The 13,197-nt window shown below is 42.1% G+C and overlaps 2 protein-coding genes across 2 annotated transcripts in view; both read left to right on the forward strand.

Annotated features, from left to right (window-relative positions):
- The first annotated feature begins 222 nt into the window (after window positions 1-222).
- On the forward strand, window positions 223-11,428 carry tex264 (testis expressed 264, ER-phagy receptor). The gene is made up of 3 exons (XM_022243150.2): window positions 223-542; window positions 2,139-2,360; window positions 6,039-11,428. Exons 1-3 carry the CDS (start codon window positions 288-290, stop codon window positions 6,330-6,332), a joined length of 771 nt encoding a protein of 256 aa, XP_022098842.1. The 5' UTR covers window positions 223-287; the 3' UTR covers window positions 6,333-11,428.
- A 1,385-nt stretch (window positions 11,429-12,813) lies between these two features.
- Window positions 12,814-13,197, forward strand: part of LOC110983692 (metabotropic glutamate receptor 3-like) — a 76,421-nt gene continuing 76,037 nt past the window's right edge. Inside the window, exon 1 of the mRNA XM_087135806.1 lies at window positions 12,814-13,196. The gene's annotated coding sequence lies outside the window, so the exon portion shown is untranslated. The remainder of the gene's footprint in view (window position 13,197) is intronic.

Genomic DNA, 13,197 nt, shown 5'->3' on the forward strand with positions numbered 1-13,197 from the left:
GAATCGAGTCCCCAGCTATTCAGTCTTTCTGAAAATGAAGCCCATTTTTTTTCTGAATTGCGGAACTAGACAATCAATTGTACATCTTAATGTCCCAGTTATGAAAAAAATGTGGGAATAATGTATCAATGGTTCTCCGTAGCTCCATAACAATCTGGTGGCCAGTTGTTTATCAAAATACAGCAAGCTACCTTACGTCTGGTTTCCGACTCGTTCCAACGTACTAGACATCGTTGGACTGTGTTCTGACGTGTATTCGTGAATGCTTCCTTATAAATACATGAAACATGGCGTCAATTTTAGTACTCGGAATTGTTGGGGTTTTGATTGCTATTGTGGTCACTCTGTTTTGCCTGCTTGTCTTTTCGGGTCTGTTCCATGCCATTGAGATAGGGACGAAGAAGTCCCCTGTGTCCAAACTCCATATTGCGTACAAATTTGCCCGTGGAAGCTACAGCGAGGGCGGACCGCTGTGGACTGAGGTGTCGAAAGAAGCACCGAATCTTCGATGTATCGGCGTGTATTACGACGATCCAAACACGGTAAACAGTTTTTGGAAGGAGGAACATCATGTGTCAGTTTTAAGCTTGCATTTGCAGCAGTGAATTTACTTCCTCCTGCAAACTGTTTTATGCTTTTATCATTGCCAAATTACTAACATTAGTAACAAGCTACTGAGCTAAAAATAATGATGACCAGATGACTAAAGCTAAACAAAACAATGGACAATGCCAGAAATACAGAGGGCGCTTGTCGTGTTGCAGGCCAAGCCCTACATGTACTTTGTGTGAGTGTGTTTTGTAACCACTTTTAATACCAAAACCTGTATCATCATGAATTGCATGACTTGATCATATTTCAAAAAGGAAAGAGTTCCATATACAGACAACACTAATTTTCCTTTCAGGTGTTCATTACCTTTAGCATCCATTTCCTATAATTAGGGCCGAGGAAACAAAGTCCACTTTCGTAAACATTTTGACCTTGAGGAACCATTAGTTACTCAATCCTGATAGGCCTAGTTTAGTTAAATTTTGATAGTACGTACACAAAAAACCCTCAGATTTCTTACCCGAGTTGGCACAAGACAACTGTTCTGTTGAATCACGCCATTTTGTATCTTGTCTGGGTACCCAACTCAGGCATTTTGGCTTCAACAAAATGAATCTCCATCCAGTTTCAAGGACATAAAGGTCATGAAAGTAATGATATCAAAATCATCTTAATTGGCCTTCCTGATATTACATGTACATGTATTTAAATCATCCATCAGCCAACTTACTACTGTAGGTGCTGGCATAAATGAAACCGCAAAATACAAAATTTTTTACAGGCAAATCCCAAACTTTGCTTGCTGTCGGACAAGCAAAATCGCTCATTGCAAAACTTAGAACTTTTGACATCATCTGGTCACACATAAGGCCGAACAGCAAATAAGTAAATACTTTGTGGTGTACAACCTACGTTGCAGCTTGAATTTATTTGACAATGTGACCCTGAAGTTTTTTTGGGGGGGAGGGTTGATTTCGGGAAAGTGTGAAATTGGAAATGAAGAAAATGTGTCTATTTGAGTTTGGTGCAATAAAATTCAAAGGACTTACGTGTACTTATGCATGCAACTTGTACGCTTTAAAGTGTTAGTCATTTCATTAAAAACAAATGCCACCTGATGTCTCTTGTTGTTGTTATTTGTAACCAGTTAACGCTTAGCTGTAGTGAAATACCAGTCTGGCTGTGCCGATAGTTTATACTCTTGTTTCCCTACTCAAAAAGTCCCAATATCTGTGGTTCTGGAGGATTTTTAAAAGGGACATAAAAGTCCAAAATTACTTTTGGTCTGAAATCCATCTCAGGAATAGGAATTTACAATGTCAGTGATGTAAGCATGGAGCCACCTGCAAAAAAAATGAAGTCCCCAAACACTGCACGTGTTCGGTCGCTGTGCAGGTAAAAACTCAGTAGCAAATCAGTACCAGTTCACAGTCCAATATCTACTGCCTACATTTTCCACATTTGTGCTTAATTGCCTCACAGTGCAGTGCGGATCTTCCTTCCCCGTTACTTTCCCTGCCCAGTTCCCCCCCCCAAAGTGATTCGTCACTAACAGGATGAATTGGATCCTGTTTTTTTCTTGTCAGGTCCGCACCGCAAACCTGCGCTACATTGTCGGCATGATACTGAGCGAGGGCGATGACGAGCCCGACAAGGAACTGGAGGAACGACTGGTCGCCAAGGGGTTCAAGACGGCTGACTTTCCCGAGGTGTCCACCATGGTCCAAACCACATTCCCCTTCACCACCACCCTGTCCATCTACATTGCCATCTTCAGGGTGTATCCTGCCCTGCACAACTACGTGAAGGTGAGGACTGTTATATAGACTAAACCTGAGGAGACGACTGCGGTGGAACCACACTGACGCCCGCATTCTTAAACATGATGGTTGTGAGCATTTGACAAATCACAGCACCCGACTGGTCGGAGAGACATGAGATATGTGCATATGACCTGGTTGTGAACATGGTGTCGGGGAAAAGTTTGTAATTCTTTTGAAAAATTACTGTGGAAAACATGAGAGAGGTGTGATTGCTTTGTTTTATCAGTTCGTACTGACATGGGTGTTGTCTATAAATGTAATTTTAACTGTTAACCCTCCCATGCTGAAGTTACTCTTTGGGTCACTTGGTGAACACCTCCAAGAAGCACAGCTGTGTTGTGTTGTGCACTGCACCAACAGTCCCTCACAGGAATATCAGATTGCACTTTTGTGCTGCCCAACAACTGTGCTTCACTGTTTCATGTGCACAATTGTGCAGTAAACCAAATGCAGTGAAGATGACTGTACAAAAGACCCTGGGTCATTTTGTGCTTGCAACCAACTGTGTACACACTGAACCTGTGCATGTTCGAGTTCCATACAGAAAACACACGCACCCCAGTGACTGTGGGCATTTGTGCTGTAAAACCAAAGGAGGGCTCATGTGTTTTTCATACCCAGTCTGAAATTTTAACTGTTATAATTCTGTTTTATTATAGATTACACTCTTTCACTTTTTTTAAACTCTGTAAAGTGCTGGGCATCAGTGGAAAACAGCAACTGCTGAACTGATTTAACCCAGGGTTATTAAAAAAAAAAAAAAATACATCCACCCTGAGTCAGAACTACTCCCTCACTGGCAAAGAGGAGGCAGACTGGTGTAGAACAGAAATGGCTTGCGTGTGCTCAGTGTGGCCGGCACCAGACCACACATGGACCTGCGCTCGCACAGTGTTTCCCATCAAATGGATGGGATCTCTTGTGCCTGCATGGAGCACATGCAAATTTACCAGTTTTCTTGAATTTTGGGGAAAAAGACCCTTTGTTGTAGTGTATTTTCCGGTCACATTATGGGCCCTGAGCGGGACCAAGAGAGGGCGCAATTTTCCTGGCGATGGAGGCTCCTTCGGTGAGAGCTGTATTTCGCTGACAACGAAAGGCGAGCATTGCACGAGTGCATTGCTACCAATAAAAGGAACACTCCCTACTAACATGGCTCGTTTCAACCACTGAGGGGGTGCTTCTGCTCAAGTCGAATAGCTGGCCGTCACTACAGGGTGATCTTTCTACTTTACCCAACCTCCCTGTACGGGCATCATGCATATTAAGAGCATTCCCGAATCCAACCCCATCCTATGTAAGATACATGTAACATTCACTCTTTTGTTTACTTAGGTTTGAAAGGACAGAGCTAGGGTTAAATTGAGTGACAATAGTACATACATGTACATGCAGTAAAGTGTCCACTCATGCCTGTCACACAAAAGATATCGGTCTACCCTTTGATGCGACTTTATGGTTGGGACCTCACTTTATAGAAACATGCATAGAGAATTGTTGTTTTCCTTGCTTGTGGTGAAATAGAATTTGAGTGCATATTTGTGTTCTTGTACATACTGGATGTGATCGGTTGATTAATCTGTCCACAATCTGTCGTTCCTTTTGCATGACTTTGCTGTTGATTCTGTAATCAATAAATTCCATTATTATAATTCTGCCATCATCCGATTGCCTCTACTTTACAGACTACAGTTGTGGAAGATGGTTTCCAAAAATGGAAATAAAGTCAGCAAATTCATACATGCGCGCTTTCCGCCTAGATTCCTCCAACTCTGTTGTAGCCTTAGTTGTTGCTTCAAGTTCAGTCAGTGAATCATGTCTTTGGGTTTTCAACTGTATATTTTCTCATGTGACACCCAAACTATATTTTGCACCTGTGTTGGGCACATCCTGCCAAATGAGGAAGCGCTCGCATGTGGAAATTGTCACTGAACTCGTCTGAAAGAATGCAGCATTATGAAGAGGTGAAAGAATCTGTCATTTTTTTTTATTTGACATCTCCTATGAAGCGTTATCCTGTGGTCCAAGGCAAACAAAGTTATACCGGTCAAAATGGTGATTAATTACTTCATGCTGTCCTCTGCAAACATACCACGAATTCTGCAACTGCCATTGCCGGCCAAACGCCCCTGGTACTTTACCCCAGTGATCAGCCATCACTCCACGTGCATAAGTTGAAGCAAACTGACGCATACCAAGAAACAGGCTCTGGTGCCAAAGATACTAGTTTCTTTGCCTAATTGCAGTGTAAATGAAAGTCAGGCAGCAGAGATGAAGCACTCCTTTGATTATTTTGAAAGGGAAAAGGCCCCCAGAGATAGTGGTACATGAAATTGCCCCAGAAAATCCTGTTCTGACTTTGTCCACGGGCTAAATTGAACTTTCCTCCCCCCAAAAGAAAACAGATGCGCAACAGGATTCACATGAAAGGAAGTACATTGCAAAGGATTCAGTGTCATGCTTCCTGTCTAAAGCTATTGCTTCCATCATTTCCAAGTTCAGACCCCAAAATGGAAACATTGGTTCTGAGAAAAACAGGAGCTGCCTTTTGGTACAGTTGTTGAAAGTTGCTGAACATTGCTTTTTTTGTCTTGAAAGTGTTCTGTTCTCTCCGTTGAAAAACAGTGTTAAATATTAGGTTGTGCAATTAAGAGAAAAATCAAAAGAAAATTCTGTAATGCATCCCTACATTTGAGCATTTTTTGGAAACTATTGTAGAACTGCCTATTGAACACCAGTGCCTAGTAAAATTAGTGTCACCCAGGCATGTTTCACTTCACTAAACAGGTTCTGTACTTGGAGAATATTTGAATAAGCTGGATATCTTGTGGTGCTGTCAAATGTCAAAGTGTGATAGCTGGTGTTCCAGTACAGAAATCCCAACCTACTCTAGGCTGTTGAACTAGAAACAGCACTAAACCTAACAGAGTTCAACAGAAACAAGCATGTCACTTTAATTCATGACGCATGACTGGACAGAACCAGTTAGACTCCAAAAGGCTAACTGTTGAGGTTTGAGTCATTTGATGTGGATAGATCTCTGCATTGTGTGGATGACTTGCACGGCAGGAGTGCTAAATCTGACAAAATCAACTGCAGTCCAACACGCGGTATGGCCAGGAAGTCACTGTAGGGAATAACCCCTGTTTCTTCCCACTCAAACAAAATCCAACACCATCACCGGATGCCTTTGTTCCTGAATCGAACAGAGTTGGACAAGTTCATAATGCGTTGCTCTGAATCAGCCCAAACTTGACAAAACCTACTGTTGGAATTTGAAGGGCTTGGAGTACGGGCAGTTAGACTTGATTTTTAAGTTCTACTTCTGCATGCCTGCTTAAATGTGAAGCATATACCAACAGTCAGGGTATTGAATGACCAAAAGAGATCAGTTTCATTTCTGGATATCAGTTTGTAAGTTCCCTCAGCTGCTTGGATCCCCCCCCAATAGAGGAAGGTGTGTTTGGGATGATTTTACAGGACTGCGGAAGGTAGACAAGCCATTAGCTTGGCAGAGTATATCACACAGAAAAATGGGCCATTAGAGTCTTGCCAAGTGGAGATTTTTTGGGAGTTTGGGGTCGGGGGGGGTCTTTGAAAGGAAGAACAATTGCAGGCATAGTTTGTTGGGATTAACAGTTTCGATTTTACTTTCATGACTAGGCAAACGATCTATGTGCCTACCCTTTCATCGAGCTTTACGACAACGGGCTGATCCACTTCCTGGCTCCGCTCTCCAAGCAGAAGGACTTCTACGTCCCCGAGACGGGCGGGGTGGAGATCGGGGAGCTCTCGGCCGGCCAGCTGGACGAGGACGAGGAGGGAGAAGACCAGGAGACATCCCAGCGGAGCGTCGCGGAGGACGAGCCACGTGACCCGGCCGACACACCAGGAGGTGAAGACAGTACTAACAGCGATAGTTCATTTGAACAGGTAGATCCTCCAGAAATGAAATAACCAAATTGTTTTGGTGAAGTTTTCCCCCTATTTCTGTACATGCAAAATGTGGTTTGTTGAAATGAGGAGGTGATTGGGTCCGCCCGGTCACCCATTCGGTTTGTCGTCCCATGTTCTTCTCTTTTTGTTATTTCTTCTTTATAATTCTCTGTGGCTTTTCTCTGAGATGGTATACCTTGTAAACTTGAAACTCGACACAATTATTGATCCCAATCTCAAGGGTGATGGCACAGTGAAATCATCAGGCATCCAATTTCCAGCGACTGGAATTGAATAAGGCAGCGTGCTCATATTTTTAGACCAGGTTGACCATATCTACGGTAATTCTTTGGCAACATTACAGATTACAACAGAAAGTCATGTGACCTCGACTTCCAGGGTAACTGGAAGCACAATGGTAACAGCTCGAAAATTGAAGGATTTGTCTTCACCCAATCAATTAGTAAACCCTTAGGAGCTTGCAATCTGAGCACTCTACAAGGTTTGCTTATGTCATAACATGAAAGGGTGCCCTCATATGGCAGATCAAAGATAATATTTGACATTTATGTTGTCTGCTACGCGTGCAGATTCACGAAAGTGGACATGCATGTTTTGTGAAGTTGCCAAATAACGACCTTGCCATCCAGAAAGTTATTGAATGGACAATTTTGAGATGATCATGTTCTCTCTTGATTTGATCTTGTCATGTGATAAACATGTACTTCAGAAGTGTTATCTTGAACAAACTATTGAAATCGACTACACTTTCCGATGACATACGTAGAACTTCTTTGACGTCTTCATACTAGGAATCAATATTGCCCAATCACCTCGTGCTTCTAACTGAAACGAAGACGTCTCGTCTGGTTTATTGTTTGTTGTTATCACTGCATGGGCTATTCATTTCCAATTTTTTTTGCAGAAGGTAGCCTTGTCCGTTTTCTCTCTCAAATTCTAGTTGTCACATTCAGTTCGACAGGCTCATCCTGATATGAAGAAAATCAAAACTGAAAACTGGAATAGATAGTGTAATACTTTTTGGTAAATTCATTTCTTTGTCCTCTATATTTACATATGAAAAAAAATTGTAATTAAAACTTATTTCAGTATTTTTTGGCAGTATTTCCAATTTTTTTTCAGAAGGTAGCCTTTGTCCTTTTCTTTGTCCTCGTTATTTACAAATGAAAAATTTGTAATTAAAAATTGTTTCAGTATTAAGTTTCTTTAGTATTTTTCATATCAGTCAATCTAATCAGCCTAAAGTGTGCCTATCATTGTACATGTACACCTGTGAAACACACCCTCAACAACATTCTATGGTTCAACTGTCTTAGTAGAGTAAGGGTCAGTGATTGCAGCCACTTCAGTATGTATTACCTGAGAAGTCTTCAGTCGTTGCATCAGAAACCGGTTTCGGTATAGACCTTTTTCCCCCACGTGACTAAATGTAGACAATACCACCATGTGTGGACCGCCTTGGCCACAATGATTGCATATATTCCTACGGGCAGCTTCAACCACGTGCAAGTGCACGTTCGAACGCATGCTTGAACTGGTTTATCTTGAATAGGTTGATTACCATGACAACACTATGCACCATTACCATCACAACACATGGTAGGTCCTGCCCGATCATGACATCACAGGAAGAAGGTCTTAGTTTTGGGCTTTTGCCCTGTCCGACGGGTATTTTAACACTGTGTACTCAGTGTATGCCCCCCGAAGGCCTGTTGAAAAAACTCACAAGCGTACTCGGGTGTGGCTCGAACTGACGACCTCCTGCATACTAGTGCAGACGTCTTAATCAATCGACCACCGAGCTTGCCGGTGTCGGCTGGCTGGTTCGAATCAGATGTTGCAGCAGGTACCGCAAACAATTTCAAGGATGGATTTGTGCCAGGGAGATGTAAAAGGGCAAAAATCCAAAACTAATTTACATCTCCCCGGTGCAAATCCATCCTTGAAACAGGAAGAAGGTCTGTTGAAAATTAAACATGTGATGAGAGTGTTGCATGATGGGGCCGTTGAAACTGGTGAGTCTGTCAACTCAGCTCGCCAGAGTCTTCTGTGTTCACTGCTGAGGCTTCTCGATCGGCCTGTGATGGCAGTAAGCTTCGTGAGAGGTCATTCAACTTGATCAGTATGGGTAACCACATGGGCTCTTGAGTCCTGCAGCTGTCGAGCAAGTTTGAAGTCTCCTTGAACGGAGCATGTGGCGATGAGCCGGCCATGCAGTTTACATGCACATGTACAACGAGGTTGCCGTTTTTGTCTGGTACAAGATATTTTATTTTTCTCTCTACTGAAATCGTTGTCACAGCCAAAAGAGACCCTTCATCTTGTCAGGAAATCAATTTGGCAATTTCCTGCAAGAGTTCCATTTCAGTCCTTCGGTGTCGGTTTAGACTCGATGCTGTACCTGTGGGATATTTTTTTTTCGGTTGGTGAATATCTATCAATTAATTATGACAGATTCAAGTGGCCGCCTCGATTTGAGTAGTTAAACGTGGGCCAGCGTGTTCATTGACCCTCTTTGGTGATTGACACTGAATTTCTGTACATCTCTGTACTTTATCCCGGTATTTTTTCCCCATTCCCTGTCCGAGCTGAGTCTGTTATGCATATATACCTGTTCCTACAGCCCTTGATTTGCTTTGAGTTGCGTGGACTTGAAAGTTTTCCAACAGTCAAATGTCGACTCGTGTTTGACGACTCATTGGAAATGTGTACATCGGTTTAAAAAAAGCAAGATATTTAATGTTATGTGTATTGTAATAAAATTGGCCATTGCGCAAATCTGTTGTAGATTATGAAAGAAATAGTGTATTGAAATATTGTAACATGTTTGTAAATAGTTCAGCACAAATTCAAATTCTTGTTCGAAAGTTGTCAGAGCTTGATAAGTTTGACACACAAATTGTTTTCTACATTAGTTGCAATAGCAACATTTGTTCAAGAATGAGTACATAATGCTTTATCTTTGTTTTCAACAAACCAGGCCCCTCTATTGTGTTTACCCTTAATTGTTACTAACTCTACATTTACAAGGATCTATCCATGCTGACACTGTCTTGAACCCTCACCCCGGTCATTGCGATGTACAGTAGAGGCGAAGAATTTGCCCCACGTGTGTGGAAGAATCTAGTCGTGGCAAATGTGGCACATCTCTCCCTTTTTTTCGATACACTGGTGTGTCCGCACCACACCCCCGCCTGGCTTTTCACGCGGTGCCTGCTCTCTCACGTCCGCCCAGGTCAGACCTCGGTAACTCTTGGCAGCGCGTAGGTCCAGCGCCTTGACACCTCAGAAGGTGCGACATCGTTCACATCCCGGGTGACACGATGCGTAGGATGATTTTGTAATTGCCGTTTCACACCCCACAACTCCCCTCGTGCAATTTCCACCAGGGGTGTCGAGGTCTAAAAATCAAAGCTGGACTTTCTCTGGAGGTTAGAAACTTTGCTCACTCTCGGCAGCCTTTTGGTCTGTGACCAGCTATTGATGATGCATTTTAATGCATTGTTGTTAGGCAGAAATCTTGATTGTTAACATTTTCCGTTGCTTTCGACTTCGGGAAATTTAAGAATTATCTTCATATAATACACGAAGTCAAAAATATCTGATACGGGTATCTCGCTCATAATGTACATGTGCCTCTGCGCAGCACCACGTAGAGTGTTTAAATACTGCACAGACTGTTTTGCATATCTCATTGAGTTACGAAACGCGTTGTTTTAGTTTGTAATTATATAGAAACCATTACTATAATTGAGCTGTGTTAAATGTGAAAATATATAGGACATTGAAGTAGAGTGTACGGCGTAAGCACCAAGACCGATAATGTTTACTTGACATTAATGCAGCTTGTGCTTGTCCAAATGATCCAGCCCGCATATTTTCTTAAAGCCATTATCTGACGTTGATGGTGCTGGATGAGGCAGTGTGTCAGGCCGTGCATTGCATGCTTTACCGTCAAATGGTTTGAACGTCAGCACGAGGGGTTTGTGTGTGTGTTTATATAACTCAAACACGCTAGTGAAGATATCACCCACTTTTCTTTTCGGGAGTATATCATAATGCGGTCTTGTTGGGGATAAGTTTGGGCTTGGGACAAATCCCTGTCTCGGAGTTTCTGTGATCACGATGCAAAGTAACCCGTACACCCCGAACCATCTACAGTGTCAGTTGATTAACTTGATGCTGTTTTAGTCTCTTAATTGCATTTGCATGCTGCATGGCATTTGTACCCGGTACATCGTAATTTGGAGCTCTCGGTTGAAGTTGACCTTTTGTTCATTTTCCAAGCATGTAATCTGGTCCAAATAATTACGGTACTAGAAAGTCAATTGAATGTGTACAATGTTCTCTTCTTAAGATCAGTACGTGTGGCGTAATGTGCGTACAACTGTTGATGAATACATGTACATGTGTTACATTTGTGAGTCTGTCTGTCAAATATTGAAGGTATTGCCTGCCTAAGTACGTGTACCTTTGTTCGATAAACTGCCAAACAACCAGGGATTCTTTTTTTTTTCAAAAAGTGGCCATTGTTTACCTTTATACTGTTAGTTTTGAGCAATGAACACCTTTTCTAAGTGGCATTAATTTGTTTTCATTCGTTGTTGGTATATTTTGCTACTGACAAACACGTGTGTGGATGCGCAGACCGGCCAAATGACTCTCTTCCCGTAAATTCGTAAAAACAAACTTCATGCTGCACAATTGGTCAGTTGCAAAGTTTTATGAAATTCACCACTTGGTCGTGTAGCATTTTGATGGATTATAGGAACGCAGAGAACAGCAAATATTGAAAAGTTCCATTGATTTACTACATCGATCTTGTTTAATTGTGAAGGGTCTAGAAGGTTCTTGGCAAAACGCCCAAGAAATTATGGTATGTCCAGCACAATGTATCATTGTACAATCACCTGTTGGGGTAGATAAGAATGTCGCCCATAATGAAAGGTTTGCGCTATGCTTCTGTGTTTTATTGTAAGACTATACTTATTGTAAACTAAATCCTTTAAAGGTGGTTGCTTAAACGACGCGTTGAATATTATTAAATTATATTGGATGAAATAAAATGCTCAATAAATCAAGGCAAAAGTATATAAGCCTAACACCTCTTGCTCTGTAACGTTGTCTTTGCGTATAGATCCGCATTGAACGTTTTCTGTTCTTTGTTATTACATGCACATATATTTGTTTTTTTTTTCTTTAGCCGTGAAAGCTATTGTGTTTTCTGTGTAACTGGGCGAACCAGGAACATTTTCATTGACGGGTTGAGGTGAAGTTGCTGGTACGCCAGCAAACAGTGCGCAAAGTGCTTCACGTGTAGGTTGATTTTTGGTAGAATAATAAGTAATATGTCCTTCCTGTTACCAACGGTTTACCTTTACCAGCGTCTTCAGAATTGCAGAGGATATCTCAGTTTGCGCATCTGGAAATCTGGTTTAAAAGAGAGGTGTAAATAATAAATCCAGCCAATATTTTTTTTCTACAGTCGATTAGTTTTGGGATCAATAAAAGAAACAGACTTAGGTGAAAAGAAGAACACTGGGTGGCGGGTTAAAATAGCATTTCAGGAGTTAGGTTTTCTTTGGTGCATACTTTGTTTAAAAATCTTTTATGGTATCTGCTGTTCATGGATCAGGTTACAAACCAGAGTAGATTCGGAGTTGATTTCTGTTTGGGAACAGATACATGTAAGAGAACATGTATAAGTCGGTGTTGATTTTGGCTAACTCAGAAATACCGGTATGTGATCTTATTTCGGGGCTAGAATAAATGGTTGGCAAATTTATGAGGTGTGCATTTACGCCGCTGTAGCCTTCGCTGTCAAAAAAAATGCGTGTAGGTAGCATGCATGTCAGTCATTCGTTAACCAGCCCCAGCGTTACTGCATGAATTCTCTCAAAAGAAAATGTGGGTACTTCACTTCTTGGTTGGTTTATTTAACACCGAATACGTCGATTGGTTGAGAGCGCGTGTTAATTTGATCGTGGACAGGTATGGTTCGAGTATCATTGAATAAGGCCGTGCAAACCAAGCAGAGTGTCAGTAACTCTGCAAGTATACTGTACCTTACGTGAGGAAGTGCACACTGTCCACTGCAGCTTGGAGGAATCGTTTGAAGCAGCACCGCATAAAGCCCCAAACGCCGATTGTGCCCACAATCATTTTCTGGTGCTTCCCCGGAACAAACGGTATATCACGCGAAAAAAAGTTTTTTTAGTGGTGGTTGTCTTGATCGAGCCTGTTTGATGAGCCTGATTGAGGCGTTTCTTGTGTGATGGAATCTCACGAGAAAATAAGTCATAAAAGTTCGAGAATTTAGCTTAATTATGCTCAAGATGTGAATATGTCTTGGCTTCTTCAACACGTTTATAATAGCACACAAGTTCAATACGTTTACCAAAAATGACAGCATGATTTGTGTCCGTAAATCTGACTGTTTGCCCATTTGACGCATGGCACCATGCAAGACAAATAAATTCTGATAGGGCAGCAAAGGGCACGGCCATCCCCTTCAGGCTGATATGAGAGAGGAGCCAACGTGTCAGTAGGGCGTCCTCTGCCGGCATCAACCCAGCGCCGGTTGTTGTCCCATCCAACAAGGACACGCGTGTACAGGTTGAGGTACGACTGAACTTGCCTGGACTGAAGTTGATACAGCAAAAAGGGGTCGGTAACCAGACTCGCGCTCGAATTGATACAGGATATTGAGGTGATGCCCCGGTGCAATCTGTAAGCCTTGGCCTTCTCAAGCAGGGGTATAGTTGAGACCTTCTGAAGCCTTCCGAAGGTTTGTCATTTTCAACAAAAGATATTTTGGGAGTTATTACGAAGCCACGGGGAAATCATGAATGTTTCAGCTCAAACG

This window comes from Acanthaster planci, linkage group LG04 (genome assembly GCF_054643075.1).
Source record: "Acanthaster planci isolate LZ-2023a linkage group LG04, COTS_SCS, whole genome shotgun sequence".
NCBI classification, from domain to species: domain Eukaryota; kingdom Metazoa; phylum Echinodermata; class Asteroidea; order Valvatida; family Acanthasteridae; genus Acanthaster; species Acanthaster planci.

Bases quoted from the DNA above. Each gene is read 5' to 3' on its own strand.
- tex264 (XM_022243150.2), top strand. From the start codon at position 288: ATGGCGTCAATTTTAGTACTCGGAATTGTTGGGGTTTTGATTGCTATT. The intron at 543-2,138 runs GTAAACAGTTTT...TTTTCTTGTCAG, and splicing joins ATTACGACGATCCAAACACG to GTCCGCACCGCAAACCTGCG. The intron at 2,361-6,038 runs GTGAGGACTGTT...TTTCATGACTAG, and splicing joins CCCTGCACAACTACGTGAAG to GCAAACGATCTATGTGCCTA.